The sequence below is a fragment of the Mus caroli genome, chromosome 11, assembly GCF_900094665.2.
Source record: "Mus caroli chromosome 11, CAROLI_EIJ_v1.1, whole genome shotgun sequence".
NCBI classification, from domain to species: Eukaryota; Metazoa; Chordata; class Mammalia; order Rodentia; family Muridae; genus Mus; species Mus caroli.
Window position 1 is genome coordinate 93,866,935 of NC_034580.1, and position 16,238 is coordinate 93,883,172.

The following is a 16,238-nucleotide window of genomic DNA, read 5'->3' on the forward strand; positions in this document are numbered from 1 at the left end:
CCTGCAGGTGGATGGTCTCGAACCTTCCACACGTGGTTTGTATAACAAAAGCTTTTCCCTCTCAAATATTACACATAACTTTCTTAAACTCCCATTCAAGGGAGAGGATAGTAATAACTGAAAGTTTTCCAGAGATGCAGAAACGACGTGCAGAGTAATCAGAGCGCACAACACTGTGGACCAGGCTCGAATGGGAAGCCCCAGAAGCCCTCCACATAAAGAACTCTTCTGTCTCCTGTGGTAGTTTCCAGCAGGTAAAAAGAGTAAGGCAGGGTTACAGCAGCCAGTGCTTAAATAGCATATATACATAAATTTAAAATTTTTTTTTCTTGCTGGAGAATGAAGATGTAGTCAGGTCTTTTGGATATTGTATTTACAGCCAGATTTTACTCTCCAATCAGCAGGGCTAATCATGACCTATTGATAGATAACACTGCCTTCTGCATCTTCCGATGCAGACTTAAGACAAAAATAAAGGTGAGCAGGTTTGTGACTCCTACTTCCCCTCATCCCTCTGACTTAAGACTTGTTTGTCTTCAAGTCTTCAAGAAGGCTGGGCTTATCCTCTGGTCTATCAGCAGAAACCACAGCACAGAAACCCACCTGTATAACTCAGAGAAGGTTCAGCAGGGCTCATTCCTTGTCTACCCTCTCACTTATAACTCCATGAGCTGCCTGACTTTAGAGCCATCAGCCTTGGATTTTACATAACCCTTTCTTATAACGCACATGGATCCCATGGTACATCTGTGGAAGTCACAACAATTCCCAGCCGGCATTACCGCTCCTTCACTGTCACAAGTCAGGTTGTCAGACTTGGCCTGCAAACTTTGTTTACCTGCCGAGCCATCTCAACAGTCCAAGGTCGGTCATGATCTATGAGGCCTTCCAAGTCTCAATGCTGTCACCTACCAGGCTGCCCATGGACAGGCAGGGAGTCACTCTCTTCAGTGACAAGTCTCCTACGCCCCTAACAATGTCAAGTCAAGGCATGTTTACAAACACATTTTAGAAGACAACTGAAAATATCAAATAGACTTCAAATAGTCTACACAGCTACAAATAGTCCAGACTGGACGTCGGTGGCCCACAGCTACAACAAACATTCCAAACGGTACAGAACACCCCAAACAAAGCATGGTAGTTTACTCAACAACATTCCCTGGGAAATGCTTAAAACACCACCTCGGACTTACATGCCTTCTACCTAGTAGACACAGAAATCTCACCGGAAATTTACAAAAACAAACCGAGGGATACTTTTACCTCCAGAAAGGCTGTCAGGGTGAGAGCAGGGCCAGTCACTGCATTTCTAAAACATTAAGCAGAGCAGAGCGGTTTAATCCTTCAAACACTGGGGGAGAGGTCATGGTAGGTCCCTGTACTCCTCAGAGCCAGTTAGATCTCAAATTCAACTCCAAGCCCAACTCCCAACCCCACGGACCATCACCTGAGAACTATCCCAAGCCACTGCCACTCCCCTGTGCTGTGCTCAGTTCTGCCCACCACAGCTTGCTGTGAGCAGGGAAAGGAATCCAAGGATGCTAGACTGGATGCCACAATGCAATAGAGCTTTAGACACAGGGCAGGGTGGGTGCTGGAAGAACTGGAGAGATCGGTGGCTACATTTGTAGGTCTAATAAAGCGGCAGCAGCAAATGGGCGTAGGATATTCCACATGACGCAGGGGAGCTGAGCCTACAATGGACGTTGTCTATTCAAGATCTTTCTCCATATTAGCAATCCCTCCTGGCCACCTGGAGGCTTAGGGCACCATCTTTTGAGGGCGCCTTATTCTTCCTTTTGCTTGGCTTGCTTAAGCAGTGTCACAGTGTAGCTGAGGCTAATGTCACTCAGGCCTCATTTTTTTCTTTCCCCATTGTAAAAGGCATGTTTGGAAGTGGGTGTAAAATGAGACAAATGGACCACCAGGCTTCCCCCCCCCCGCCCCCTTGCTATGTACCCCAATCTGGCCGGGTACTCGCAGCAGCCCTCCAGCCTCTGCATCTTCTGTGTCGAGATACAGGCACAAACCACTATACCTCACTTTATCCCTCTTTTATATCCTTACTGTGAAGTGCAGGCACGTACATGCCACACCTTGTATGGAGGTCACAGGACAGCTCTCCCTCCACACCTTGGTATGGCAGGGTCTGTTTTGCTTCTGTCAGTGTTATGTGCTCCAGGTTGGAGATGGAGGGCCCTCAGGCTTCTGGCGGATTTTCCTGCCTCTGCCCACCGCCCATCTGGCTACAGGAGTGCTGGTATCAGACTCATAGCCCCCAATAGGCTTTCTCAAAAAGGAACTTTTCACACTAAACCTTACTAGAACTGACGATTACAGCTCAGTGGTAGAAGACCTGCTTAATGCTTGAGAAGGCACCGGGCTCCACACATGGCAGGTCCTAAAAACAACCCCAAACCCATCAACCCAACCAAAACCCTATCCAATTCTTACAAGTATTCCACATGTAGGGAGTGGAATCCACTTGGATTCAGAGGTCAGTACTTCTCTATGCTCCTCTATGCATGATGGGCCTGTGTTACTTAAGGAAGGAATAGGACGCCCGCTTGACCGTGCCAGAGCTGTGCATCAGCAGACCCCCTCATCCCTGCTTTGACTCGGGTTCTTGGCCCAGAAAGGTGATTTGCCTTACGAGCAGGGGTCACCAAGACAAAGAAAACGAACCTGTGTGTAGCAACACTCTGAGCAGGCAGACAGCCCTTTTCAAGACTTCTAACACACTAGTAGTTAGGAAACTCATTCAAACTTGAACGGATACCAAAGAGTTCCTGAATGACGCAGACTGGGGCAATCAGACCCGAGTCTGCTACCTCCTCAGTGTTCAGGTCTTACTGTCAACTTATTAGGCACTTAGGGGAAAAAAAAACCCCAAACGACATAGTTTAGAGCTGATGGTCCCTCACCTTCTTTTGATTTTGTTTGAAAGACCTAGGGTATCTACATCTAAATACATTTGCAAGTGTGTATGTGAGCTAGTGTGCCTAACTTTATAATCCCAGCAGTAAGGAGGCCGAGACAAGAAAGATTCCAGGCCAGCCAGGGCTACAGAGTATAAGCCTTTCTCTGGGCGATGGTGTGTGTGTGTGTGTGTGTGTGTGTGTGTGTGTGTGCACACGTGTGCGTGTGTGTGTGTGTAGAGGGTAGGAGGTACGCCAGTCTGGTAAAGCAGTACTAGCCTCGAGTCAGAGCCGCTCAGGGTGCTGCTGCTGGCTGAAGTGGAGGGTAACTGGAGTCCAGGTGACTGAGAGCAGTCAGGTGAGCAATGTAACAAGACGGTCTCAGAGGAAAAAGGAGATTTCTCTCAAGGTAATTTGAACATAAAGGGGAAAAGGAATAAAAACACAAGTAATTTAGCTTTCAAAAGAGCATAATAAAATAAATTTTCAATAAGTTTAATATGATAAATAAATGTGGGAGCATAGCGTTCGAGGGCCTTCCATCTGTGTTCTACAGTAATGGAGAAATCCATCAGACTTTCTTCCTATATATTCTGGCAGAACCTGCACCTATGGCATGAAACAGCCCTCCCTTTTAACATGCCAGGGTCACAGGCTTGCACACCCAGGTCCCAAAAGCCCCTCTCCCAATACTCTAATGAACACACACAAAGCTTCTACCATTGGGGTTTAGAAATATGCCTTAGAAACTCATTTCATTTCTCCCATTCTCTGTGTGTTTCTCTGAAGAGGCTTTTTCTTGACTGAGCCATAGGTACTAACCCTATTCCCACGCTCTGGGGTCAGGTGCTCAGGCTTGGTAGACTCTGAGCCTCCCATTCCCTCTCCAGGTTTGATAGACTCTCAGCCCTCTACTCCCTCTCCGGGCCCTCTGGCTGCCCCAGTGCTCCTGGCTGGCTGCTTTCATGTCCCCTTTCAGAGGAAGTCTGAGCGGAGATGCTCAGGTCTTGTGTTTACACACAGCAGCCAGCTATTACAGGGCTCTTCTTGTATCCCTCCTGGGATTAGTTGTGGGAGGAGACCAAGAAACCAAAAGCAGCCCCCACCTCCGGCAGCACAGCTGCAAAGCAAGCAACTCAAGTAACTCGGACACAGGCAGAGGCCACACCCACCGCCCGCTGGCACAGGACACAGGTCATTTGTGCTGGAGCTTGGGGAGCGGGGAATCCAGGCTCAGCTTGGGATTCATCACCCACCCTACACACTGCTGCACTTCTCTTGTAAGCTCAGTGAGTTTGAAGGAAGGAAATGTGGGGGTGGGGTGGGGCAGCACGTGGGGGACAGCGCACAGCGTGCAAACCAGCATACAGCATAGGATACAACAGAAACCCTAAGGAAAGTTTCTTTCCATCCAAACAGTCCGACTATTTCTTATCATAACTTTCCTGCTTTTGTTAGAATTTCTTTCCAGACTGGCAAAGATTCAGGCAGGGTCCCCTGATGGTAAAAGTTAGATTAAAAAAATATTTATTGATGTTTCTTTTAAAAATGTTTGGTGACCCCAACTAATTCATCCAAAATGCAAACTGTAAACACAACAAATAGCAACATAGTAACAATCGAGTGGGCAGCATCCTGAGGACAGACTGAAGAGGAGGGGGAGGGAGGGAGAGAGAGAGAGAGAGAGAGAGAGAGAGAGAGAGAGAGAGAGAGAGAGTGAGCGAGTGAATGGCAGTGAGCGAGAGAACGGAAGACAGGTGCAGTGACATACAGTGACAAACTGAGCAGGTAAGAAAAGGAATTCTATTTGGACCCCAGTGATTTCAATGCAGCCGCTAAAAAATCTCTGGGTCAAATACACAAACACCAGATGAAAGGATGAGCTTTCTCTGTGAGCATGCTCAGCATGTCAGCACGGGAACAAGGAAGCCCACGAGTCTCCCAATGGATGGCTACCATTTCTAGGATGTGGAGAAGTTTTCTTTCTGGTCCCTGGATACGTCATATATTGTTTTCCATGCTACCTCTCACCCTGGAGGATCATAGTTACTGTTCCACACCCCCCACAGAAACCCCTTAATAAAATGAAGAAACCACAGAAGCATTAACACTGGGCTCTGCTGGAATGTCCCCTCCCTCTACCGTGGCCTGCGATTGCTTCTGGGCATGTCCAACGGGAATGCTTAGGTTTTACCAACCCACTTGTTACAGCCGGCATGAACTTCAGAGCCATGGTCCCAGAACCACAGCAGATGGGGTGAGGACGCCTGTGCCTGTGCATGTGCGGCTCTGGGGATCTGGACGCTGCCCTCACTTTGTAACCCTTGCCCAGAATGCTGGGGTCGCTTCCACCGGAGAGACTCCACGGTATGTCTAGAAGTGTCATTAAATACTCAGTTCAACACGGTGGGCCACCCCGCTGTCATAGGATGATGCAGCACCTGCAGAAGCGCTGTCTGCTGCCCCCGACTGATGGGGGCGGAGTGACAGGGGCGAAGTAGGCGTGGACTTTAATGTTGGGTAAATGGGTCTGAAACAAGACAGAAAACATTAATGAGAGGGCGCTTACAGAGGACGAGATCACAATGCTGCCTCTTAGAGAAACCAAGGCTGAGAGCAAGGATGCTAAGCTCCCTTAGGATGCACAGAGGCCCGGAGGCCCGGGTTGTACTCTCTTCTATGGAGGGGAAGGGAATGAAAACAAGTTAATTTCTCATCTTGTCCCAAAGGGAATCCCAGTTAGGATCCCATGGCTGGAAGAAGCTAGGCAACTTTAAAACAATTACTTATCGAATCAAAACATGTTTCTAGTCTTTATCTGAATACTTACGAGGTTTAAGGCATGTGAGAGGGTCCAAAAACAGGGATCCTACCTTTAGACATCCCTCAGTTGCTAAGTAAAAGGGAACACCAAAATACCAGTAAACAAAGATGCTGGGGCTGCCCACGGCTGTCTGTCCTGTTGACGCAAGGTCTCCGCCACACCAAGAACCCCTTTTCTGTGTTGGGGGAGGTGTTTGCCACACTGTTGTTTCCTGAGGCAAATGTGGAGATGTTCAATCTCCAGTCTTCCTTGTACATGCTGGGCAAACTCTCTGCCCCTAACGTCATCTTCCAGCCTCTCTTATGGCTCTCTTCCAGTGTCTCACTATGTGGATGTGAGCTCACTCCACTGTCCAGACTGGCACCTGGCACTTCACTTACGATTCTCCCCTCAGCCTCCTGATTACCAGGATGCATGCCACACCCTGGCAGGCATTTTCTTTGTCATGTCTGTCTTCCCTTTAGAACCAAATTCTAGCATGGGGGTTTTCTGCTTGTTAGTTGTCTGTTCTCTGGGGATTGGTGAAGGCCTGGACACTACCACCCAGATGTCTTCCCTTCAGGGGCATTTTCCTACCAGTTCCACCTGACATACAGGTGGAGTCTACCCTGAGGTTTGCTTGCTAACTATCCAAGGAAATGAAAACAGAAATCAAGAGACACTCAGGAAGAAGGCGGGGTGGGGCCAGCCATCAGTGTTCTTTACCCTGAGTCTCTTGATGCCAGCCCGGGTGATCTGCTGGCAGTCATAGAGTTCTATTCGCTCAAGGCTATGACAGCTCTTCAAGTGCTCCAGGGATGCATCGGTGATTAGTGGGCAGTTGTCCAGCTCGATCACCTCCAGCTGGTCATGGGCACAGGCCCCATTCCCTAGGTGACGGATTCCATCGTCTGTGATCAGCTCACAGTGAGAAAGACTCTGTAACCAGAGAGAGCAAAGATGGGCAACCAAGCAGCTTCTGGCATTGCTCTTGCCACACACTTATGTCAAATCCCAATACAGGCATTTCTGGCTGGTCCTGGTGAATACAGAGCCATCTAGAGCCATTCATGAAGGAATAAGACTATAAATCAGAACTGACTGACCCACTGCCTTCTTTTTTTAATTTTTTTGTATTATTACAAATTTATTTTGTGAATTCATGTAATGACTATGAACTATTTCACAAAGTAAGATAGCCTTAAAAATTACCTCAAGGTAAAAATCACCCCTTTTACTTTCAGCAGAGGCAGGAGGAACTCTTAGGAGTTCAAGGCCAACCTGGTCTACAGATCAAGACAGCCAGAGCTACACAGTAAGATCATGGTGTCGCAAACAAATCCACTCTCCAAATTAACACTTTCTTATCTATAGGACAAAACAGGGCCCAAGCTTTTCATATACAAACTTTTAGGAAGTTGGAACTAAATACTGACTGCCCGATTGAGGGCACAAAGGCTGAGATGTTTTTATGGCTACTGGGTACTGGGATCTTACACATAACCTGCCCCACCAAACACATAAGGGTTCTGTATTCTGTTCTGGACAGAGAACCTTCAACCCAAATACCTCCTATAGATTCACTCAAATCAGGAGCCAGAGCAATGTGTCCTGGAAGACGTGGTCGACTCTAGGATCTTGTTCTACAAATGCACATCACTATAGAATCCAGGCTGGCCTCAAACTCCAGGTGATCCTCCTGCCTCAGCCTCCCGAGAGCTGGGATTACAGACATATGCCACTACACCTCATTAGCAGTATGTCTTCAACCTCTAGATTGGGTTGGGGACAGTGAGATGGCTCAATAGCTCAGTGGATAAAAGGATGTTTCCAAGCCCTGTGACCTAAGTTTGTTCCCCAGAACCTACATAGAGGTGCCTGGAGAGAATGAACTCCAGAACATAGTTATTATCCCCCGACCACGTGTCCAGGGATACTATGTACATGCACACACAATAATCAAGAGTTCAATCCCCAGCACCCACATGGTTGCTTATAATGATATATAACCCTAGTTCCAGAGGATCCAATAGGAACAAACATAAATGGTGCATATCCATGCATATAGGCAAAGAAACCATACACAAAAAGTAAAATAAATCCAAAAGTTTTTTGGGTAAATAAATTTAAAGTAAAACAGTCTAAGTCAAACTCACCAACACTTGAAGCCGAGGACAGTGAATGGAAAGCTGGATTAATGTGCTATCCGTGATCTAAAAAAAAAACCAAGTAAACTTGTTTACAGGTAAAATTATATTAATTTAGATGCAATTCATGAATACCCTATGCAACTCTCCTTCTAGTTCAGGTATCACTAAATAACAGGCCCACACGCTGCCTAAACCAGGAAGACAATACTGATCAAAATTTTTATTTATTTATTTATTTCTCAAACTTTCCCCCGAAGAGATAAGGGTTTCTCTGGTAGCCCTGGCTGTCTAGGAACTCATCCTGTAGACCAGGCTGGCCACAGAGATCCACCTACCTCTGTCTCCCTAGTGCTTGGATTAAAAGTGTGTGCCACCACTGTCTGGCTCAGACATGGTTTCCAACAGAGATCCGGTGCTTCCAGACCACCAGTGCTGGCTCACTGGTTAAGAGCCCACCAGTGCTGGCTCACTGGTTAAGAGCACTGGCTGCTTTTCCTAAGGACCGGGGTCCAATTCCCAGCATCCATACCATGGCTCACAATTGTAGCTCCAGTCCCAGGGGACCTCTTCATCATGCTTTTTGAAAGAAAGATTTGCCTAAATTGCCAGTCAGTGACTCTTTTCAAACCCCTATCCAACCTTCATGTCTACGACATGGCTTGAGAGGATCTGAAATACGGCAGGCACAGAGGGAAGCAGATCGACTCAAAGGGACCGATTCTGGAGAAGACACAGTATTTAGCATGAACAAGAGGCGAATGAGGGGGGACAGACACTCATTTAACAGTAGACGGCAGCTGTCACGTAGCATCTGGACAATGATTTTATACTGTAAACACCAATTGCTGCTGTGCCTGGAAGTCACCTCAGTAAGTGGAAGATCAACACCACTGCTGGGTGCTTTGGTGTCCTGTGTAGGGAGATGGTTGGGCATTCTGCAGCACACAGATGGTGTCTACCACAAATGTGCTGAGAATAAAATCACAGTCTTACCTGCACACATTCTTCTAGGTCCATCTTCTCAAGCTCATGGCAATTCTACAAAGTATAAAGCCACACAATTTAATATCAACTTCTAAAGCACTGGTACATCATAAAAGTAAAAAAACCCGAAGACAGCGATCAAATCATAGTGGGTCAGTTGCTGTCAACCCAGTGCTGCTCTATCACACTCTGTTGGTTTTTTTTTTTTTTTTTAATTTATTTATTATATGTAAGTACACTGTAGCTGTCTTCAGACACTCCAGAAGAGGGAGTCAGATTTCATTATGGATGGTTGTGAGCCACTATGTGGTTGCTGGGATTTGAACTCAGGACCTTCAGAAGAGCAGTCAGTGCTCTTACCCGCTGAGCCATCTCTCCAGCCCTCTGTTGGTTTTTTGACATAGGGTCTTGCTCTGTGGACCAGGCTGTTCTCAAGATCCCGCTGCCTCAGGTCCCCAAGGGCTGAGACTGATTATAAATGTACACCATCTTCCTTGGGTCAATTACTTCATACTTTTTTTTCCCCGATAGTTCATACTTTTAAGTATTTTATATTGAACATTTTATAAATCCAAAGGAGTAATTTTGCTGAAAATTAGTACTATGCTAACACATATCTTTTTAACTAAAAAGTAGTTCAATAAAAATTAGTTTGCAGGGGCTGGAGAGATGGCTCAGTGGTTAAGAGCACTAACTGCTCTTCCAGAGGTCCTGAGTTCAATTCCCAGCAACCACCTGGTGGCTCACAACCATCTGTAATGGGATCCAATGCCCTCTTCTGCTGTGTCTGAAGACAGTACTCATATAAAAAACAAAATCAATCAATCTCTCTCCTCTCTCTCTCTCATCTCTCTATCCATCTGTAATGAGATCTGATGCCTTCTTAAAAAGAACAAGAAAAAAAATTTTTTTAAAAGAAAAAACAAAAACAAACAAAAACAAAGAAAAAATGAAGGTTAACAAATTATTTTGTTTGGAAGAGAGAAGTTTTATTTGCTTTTGAGCTAGGCATGCTGGCCTTTGCCTTATCAGTACTTCATAGATCAGCCTGAAAGCAAATTGCATTCCCCTTATTTTTCAATACCAACCAAAGTCAACATAATTTAAAATGTTCTTGAGTGAGGCTGATCTGAGTTAGAAGCCAGCCTGGTCTACAGAGGGAGTTCTAGGACAGCCAGGATTACACAGAGAAACCCTGTCTCAGAAAAAAGAAAAATGCAAGCAAGTGTGGTTATTCTACAGTGATTTATATAAGCCACACAGAGTATTACAATTCTCTGGAAGACTCTTCTGTCTGGTATATTACTAACCATCTCCTTAAACAGTTCTCTTGCTCATCACATACTTAACAACATTGCTTTATAAAGTACAAGGAAATCCCTGTTTCACTGTCATTCACTATCTTAGTAAAACTGGAGAAATCAAGTCTCAACAGAGAGCGCCCTGTGCCATGCTCTCTAACACACGCCTGCACTTCCCAAGCCAGCCGCAGCGTCTGGTGGCCCGTGGTCTCCTGTCTCACACCTACCCAGTCCTGCTGACTTGCTGGTTCTTTCTTTGCTGTTTTCTCTGAAATAATCCCCTCCCCACAACAAAACCAAAACCAAAACCCACTATGAAAACCAACTGCAGAACCCTAAGAAACTCTTACCCTGGCTAGGGTAGTGAAGCCCACATCTGTTAACTGGGAACATCTGGCCACTTCTAATATTCTGTTAAAAGAACAAAGTGAAAAGAAAGTTAGGCTCCTGGTTCCTGAAACCCAGTTTTATTAAAGCATCAGTAATTTGAGAAAGCAATCTTTATTCTCTGACTCTCATTATACAGTATGACATTAGTGACTCCACAAGTTTGTGCATAATCTCATTTTCACGGAGTTATCAAGTGGTCCTGTCAACACCACACTTCAGGGTGATGCAATCAAAGAATATAGAGGAATAGAACTGAAGCTGGTAGTTAATGCCAAATTGCATTAAAAGCCTTCTTGATGGCATATTGCTTACCCCAGGGGGCAGCCTGCTCCTAGAAAACAAAGGAGATGGAGATAAATACTCTGTCTCGGGGCATCTGTGGCTGAAGTAACTATTTTCTGTCTTTCACATAGGTCGCAGCAGATTTCCAGGACCACTGGAGTACAGGTCTGTCCCAACATGAAACCCTCCGCTGGAGGCTGCCCATCTCCTCCGACAGAAGGATGCCAGGACGGCAGCCATGCTCTTAGCTAACACTGTCCTCAAACCACTCACAGAGTAGGAGATCACGGTCTGTTAAAGCCTGGTAGTGGCTGTCCTGTATGACAGCACCAAACATGTTTCCTTAAAAACCCTTACAACCAAAGTTAAAAAATTAAGCCAAAACAAAATAAACCACAAAAACCATAAATTAGTGTTGTAGGGAGAACAGGGTATGGCAAGACAGCCTGTGATGGTCACAGCAGAACACAGAGAAAGCAGAGCTGAAATTTAAAGTACAGGCGGCTACCATGAACTGCACTGTCTCCTAGAGGCCGGTTGCTTGCTCCCTCCTCCTTGAGGACAGCCTTTACTCTAGACTGAAGGTGGAGGTGAGGAACCTCCACATTTTCAGCCTCTGTGGCTGGCCCATCACTGGGAGAGCACATGCCAGCGTGCCTGTCTCAGATGCCTGCTCACCCACTTGCTGCCCATTGGCCTTTGAGCAGGTCACTTCACCCCCTTATCCTGGACCTTGCTTGGCTTTTTCTTCTATGATGTGAAGATAGAAACAGTGCTTCACACTAGCGATCAGCATTTGTAAGCCCCTAACATACCTAACTATGCTTGTGAGTCACAAGCACTAGGAAACAATGTTATGCATGTTTTTTCTGTCTGGACTATGCTTTGAATCACTATGTGCATCCTAACAGAAAATTCTAAGAAAACATCCAGACAGAGTTACAGAGTAACAAAGCTGTTCTAAATACTAAACCTGGCTAGGCGTGCGCCTGTCCCACCACTTGGGAAACGCAGGTAAATCTGAGTTTAAAGCCAGCCTGGTTTAGATAATGAATTCCAGGACAGCCTACATAATAGATACCCTGCTTCAAAATGAATGAATGAATGATAGTAAACACAAGAATTTCTACAGAACTAAAAAAAAAATCTTCTATGGATTACAAAGACATAAGTGACCTCCGGGTGGGCTTTAAGATGTGGAGAAAGGAATTTTAAGGATTTTTCCTACAATGACCAGTAAGATCCCTTGGGGATTCATGTCATTTACATGTCATCACAGAACAAAGCCAGCAGGACAACAGCAACAAGGGTGGTGACATTGCTGTCTGCTTAAAGGTTCAAAATGCCAAAAGGACCATGGCAGCTTCCTCTTCCCTTGATTTTTTTTTTGAGCTAAATAAACAACGTTTACCTAAGTCGAGGGCAGTTCTGACCTAGAGCGTTCAGGATGGCATCTGTGATATTGGAGCACCCAGAGGCACAGAGGGACTGCAACTTATGACACCCTCTGCATATGGTAATGAGACCTTCATCTGTGATTTGCTAAAACACAAAAGTGAGAAGAATCAATAAACACTAGTTACAGAAAAACAAACAAACACAGACACACACTTGCAAAGGCAGCATGGTCACTGGGCACCCAAGCCCAGCTCCCTCCAGCTCCCTGCAGCCAGCTCCTGCCGGTGCAGGCTGTGGCTGTGCTCACACTCTGTGTGAGATCTTAGCCTAAGCATGGGGCACGTCAGGGTGAGGACCCATAAAAGCTTTAAAACCTAAAAATGAGTAAGAACCAGTCTTTTTGTTTTGCTTTGTTTTGTTTCTGAGATAAGGTTTCGCTGTGTAGCTCTGGCTGTTCTGGAACTCAGAGATCCTCCTGCCTCTGCCTCCTGAGTGCGGTGATTAATGGTGTGTGCCACTGTGCCCAGCTAAGGACAGCAGTCTTTTAATAGTATAAACATATTTACCAGTATAGCTGAAAATTAATACAAAAATAAATTGTGAGTGGCTACAATCTCACCATAGCATCTACTTATTTGTATTTTTAGAACAAATATCCCAACTATGTAACTAAATAGATGTGTTTAATTCAGATATAAATTAGTATTTTAAATAACTTTGAAGTGAATTAACATTTTGAAACTTCAAAAATGTTACACTTAAGTAAAATGTCACAATAGGGTGTTTGGGCATACACCAATAACCCCTACACTGTAAGGACCAGTCAGAAGGATCTTAAGTTCATGGACACCTGTACTACATAATCAGACCACGTTGCAGCAATTAAATAAATAAATAAATAAATAAATAAATAAAAAGGTACATGTAACATCTGTGCTGGTCTCACTGTATAGCTCAGGTTTGCTTTGAATTCATGCCAATTCTGCTTCAGGTCTTAAATGCTGGGATCACAAGTATGAATCATTATGCCCGTTTTTGTCTTTGAAACAGGATTTCACTATGGGGCCTACTAGCTGGTCTAAAACATAGCACATGCTGGCATTCACTTATGATCTTCCTGTCCTAACCCAATCAGTGCTGGGGTTTTGGTCCTATGTGTGCATCACTATGTCTGTAAGCCCCTGTTTTTTTGTTTTTTTTCGAGACAGGGTTTTTCTGTGTAGCCCTGACTGTCCTGGAACTCACTTTGTAGACCAGGCTGGCCTCGAACTCAGAAATCCGCCCGCCTCTGCCTCTCAAGGGCTGGGATTAGAGGCATGCGCCACCACTGCCCGGCTAAGCCACTGGTTTTGATGAACTTTGTAATAACATCACCGAGGAATTACTAATACAGAAACATTATGGTAAGGGATACTTACTAAGCAAGTTTGCAGGTTTAAAGTCACTAGCTCAGGGCAGTGTGCACCTATGTACTTGAGAGCTTCATCTTCTAGCTGCAAAGATTAAAAACAAAAGTTTACTACATTGTTTCAAAGGAGAAAAAGACTGTACCCATTCATTAATACAGCCTCAATATAGCTAACCAAGTTGCAAAGGGAAAAAAATCTCATGTCGTATTGCTAGTAGTAGCAGTAACCAGGATTTCCTGGAAGTCAGTTTTTGCCATACCAAATTCTTATTAATATCAAATCTAGAAGAAGGTTATGGTCAGAGCCTATGGTTAGGGTCTACCATGTTGTCCTGGTCGTCCTGGACCCCTGTGTGGAGCAGTCTGGCCTCATCTTTCCTCATTTTCTGCTGGATTACAGGCTTGTGTCATCGTGCCTGGACATGCATTTGATTTCTAGCACCAAGAATAATATTCACGATGCATTGCGTTAGGACTACAGGCAAAGCAACTTTCATTGTTCTACAACCTACACAAGGCTTTTGGGAGGAGGAGCTGAGAACAGAATCTATGGTGCTTATTTGCTGCTGAGAATAAGCAGGGAACTCACGGAGCAGGGACAGATAGTAAGGAACGCATCGGTGATGCACAGCAGTCAATATTTTTTTAGGATTCCACAAGTAGCCAGAAGCTCAGGCTGCCGTTTTAAGGGAATCACACACCCAAAGCTCTGTTTCTAACAAAGGGATCTTCCCAGCATGGCAGAATAGCAGGGCATTTTAAATGGAGTCCACAGCAGAGCTTTGGTGACCACCAATAAAACGCTGTCACCCCTAACTCCACCCACTCTGTGAGTGCTTCTTCTAATGTCATCACAGAGAAATTGAATTTTACTTTTTTTTTTTTTTTTTTTTCCGAGACACGGTTTCTCTGTGTAGCCCTGGCTGTCCTGGAACTCACTCTGTAGACCAGGCTGGCCTCAAACTCAGAAATCCGCCTGCCATTGCCTCCCGGGTGCTGGGATTAAAGGCGTGCAACACCCTGCCCGGCTGAATTTTACTTTTATTGTTACCTTTTTTCTGGAGACAAAGCCTTATAATGTTTGTAGTCCAGGCTGCCTTTGAACTTACAGGAATCTTCCTGTTTCAGCCTCCCAAATGCTAGGCGTACAGGTACATTCATCGAGTTTGTGAATTTTTAAATGAGATATGGCAGAAGGTAAAATGGGCCCTTTAAAATGACCTTGCCGTATAAGGTATATGTGGCAGATTTATGAACAATTCCTGCTGGTTATACCAGCGTAAACACCAAGACTGCCCTTTTTGCCTATTTAGCTCAAAGTAACAGGGAATAAAGAAACTTACTTTTCAGTACAGATAAATGGCACAACAAGTGTCTCTCCAATTGCTCTCCCCCTCCCCCTCCCCATTTATGCTTTGGTCAGATATTAATTCTCCTCAATTCTAAGAAAAATGTTCTGACTTTTGGAAGCGTGTCTTCATAGTTATCAGCACCCCACCTCCCACCTTCCTCAGGACAGCCATCTTGGGAAAACCTACTCAGAGCTGATGGCTCCTCTGACGTTCACGAGCACTACACAGAGCATTACCTGAGTGCAGCCTTTTAAGAATAAGGCCTTGAGACCCCCACAGCCTCTCACTAGTGCTTGAATGCCATCCTTGGTTACTTGGTCACACCAGGAAATGTTCAACTGCTCCAACAGTGGACAGCCCTCACTTAGGATAAAACACAATGAGACAAGTAGGTCACTACCTCCATCCCAAAGCTGCCACAACCTCATCTTTATGGTGGTCATGTAGGACTGCATTACTAGGCAGGGTAATTTAAACCCAATTTTCACAACAATCACAAAGCACATATTGTTTTACAGATATAGACTGAAAGTGGAAATTAAATGACTAGTTTAATTAAATGACTAGTTGAGTACCAACAACAGTTCAGGTTCAAGGTCAGATTTCCTTCCAGTCGAGGAATTTAACTAGTATCACAGTTCTATCACACTTTCAAACTTCTATTAAAAAACAAACAACAACAACAACAAAAAACCCAAGTCTAAAAGGCTCTCTCTCCGTTTCCTTATCTGGGATCGTCCCAGAGTATAGTCTCGCCAGTCTGACCGAGGTCAGCCTCTGTGTACAGTATCCTGGATCTGCCTTTGATTCTTTCTGCTCTTGTCAGTTCAGCCCTGCCTGGAATACTCGAGGCTTTCAGTCTATCCCTGTAAACACGGCCTGAACGGTTTCAAGTGCCTTGCTTATAGAAAAGTCCTGAAATAAAGTCTAGATCCAGGTTTAAGTTCATCTTCAACATAAATAATCTGACTTCAGCCAAGTCACTTAGGAAGCGTGTCTGAACCTCTCAGTCCAAGATCAGCCATGTCCGTCTCAGGCTCACCCAAGCCGAGACACTCATTTCTATTGCCAGCGGTGCAGCGACATAGTGTATGCCTACCTGGGGCCTCTGTGAACCTTACAGGCACACCTTAGTCATATTTCATGGCTGTTTCAGACATTTATATTTTTAAAAACCTGGGGCTGGTGAGATGGCTCAGTGGGTAAGAGCACCCGACTGCTCTTCCGAAGGTCCAGAGTTCAAATCCCA

The 16,238-nt window shown here is 45.1% G+C and overlaps 1 protein-coding gene across 2 annotated transcripts in view; it reads right to left on the bottom strand.

Annotated features, from left to right (window-relative positions):
* Nucleotides 1–319: 319 nt before the first annotated feature.
* The window catches only part of Fbxl20 (F-box and leucine rich repeat protein 20), a 67,979-nt gene continuing 52,060 nt past the window's right edge, over nucleotides 320–16,238 (bottom strand). For both annotated transcript variants that reach the window (XM_021177652.2, XM_021177653.2), the window contains exons 8-15: nucleotides 15,226–15,352; nucleotides 13,648–13,722; nucleotides 12,243–12,373; nucleotides 10,510–10,570; nucleotides 8,868–8,912; nucleotides 7,881–7,937; nucleotides 6,451–6,663; nucleotides 320–5,451 (exon numbers count right to left, since the gene is read on the bottom strand). In XM_021177652.2, the coding sequence (XP_021033311.1) occupies nucleotides 5,344–5,451; nucleotides 6,451–6,663; nucleotides 7,881–7,937; nucleotides 8,868–8,912; nucleotides 10,510–10,570; nucleotides 12,243–12,373; nucleotides 13,648–13,722; nucleotides 15,226–15,352 (817 nt within the window). In that variant the 3' untranslated portion in view covers nucleotides 320–5,343. The remainder of the gene's footprint in view (nucleotides 5,452–6,450; nucleotides 6,664–7,880; nucleotides 7,938–8,867; nucleotides 8,913–10,509; nucleotides 10,571–12,242; nucleotides 12,374–13,647; nucleotides 13,723–15,225; nucleotides 15,353–16,238) is intronic.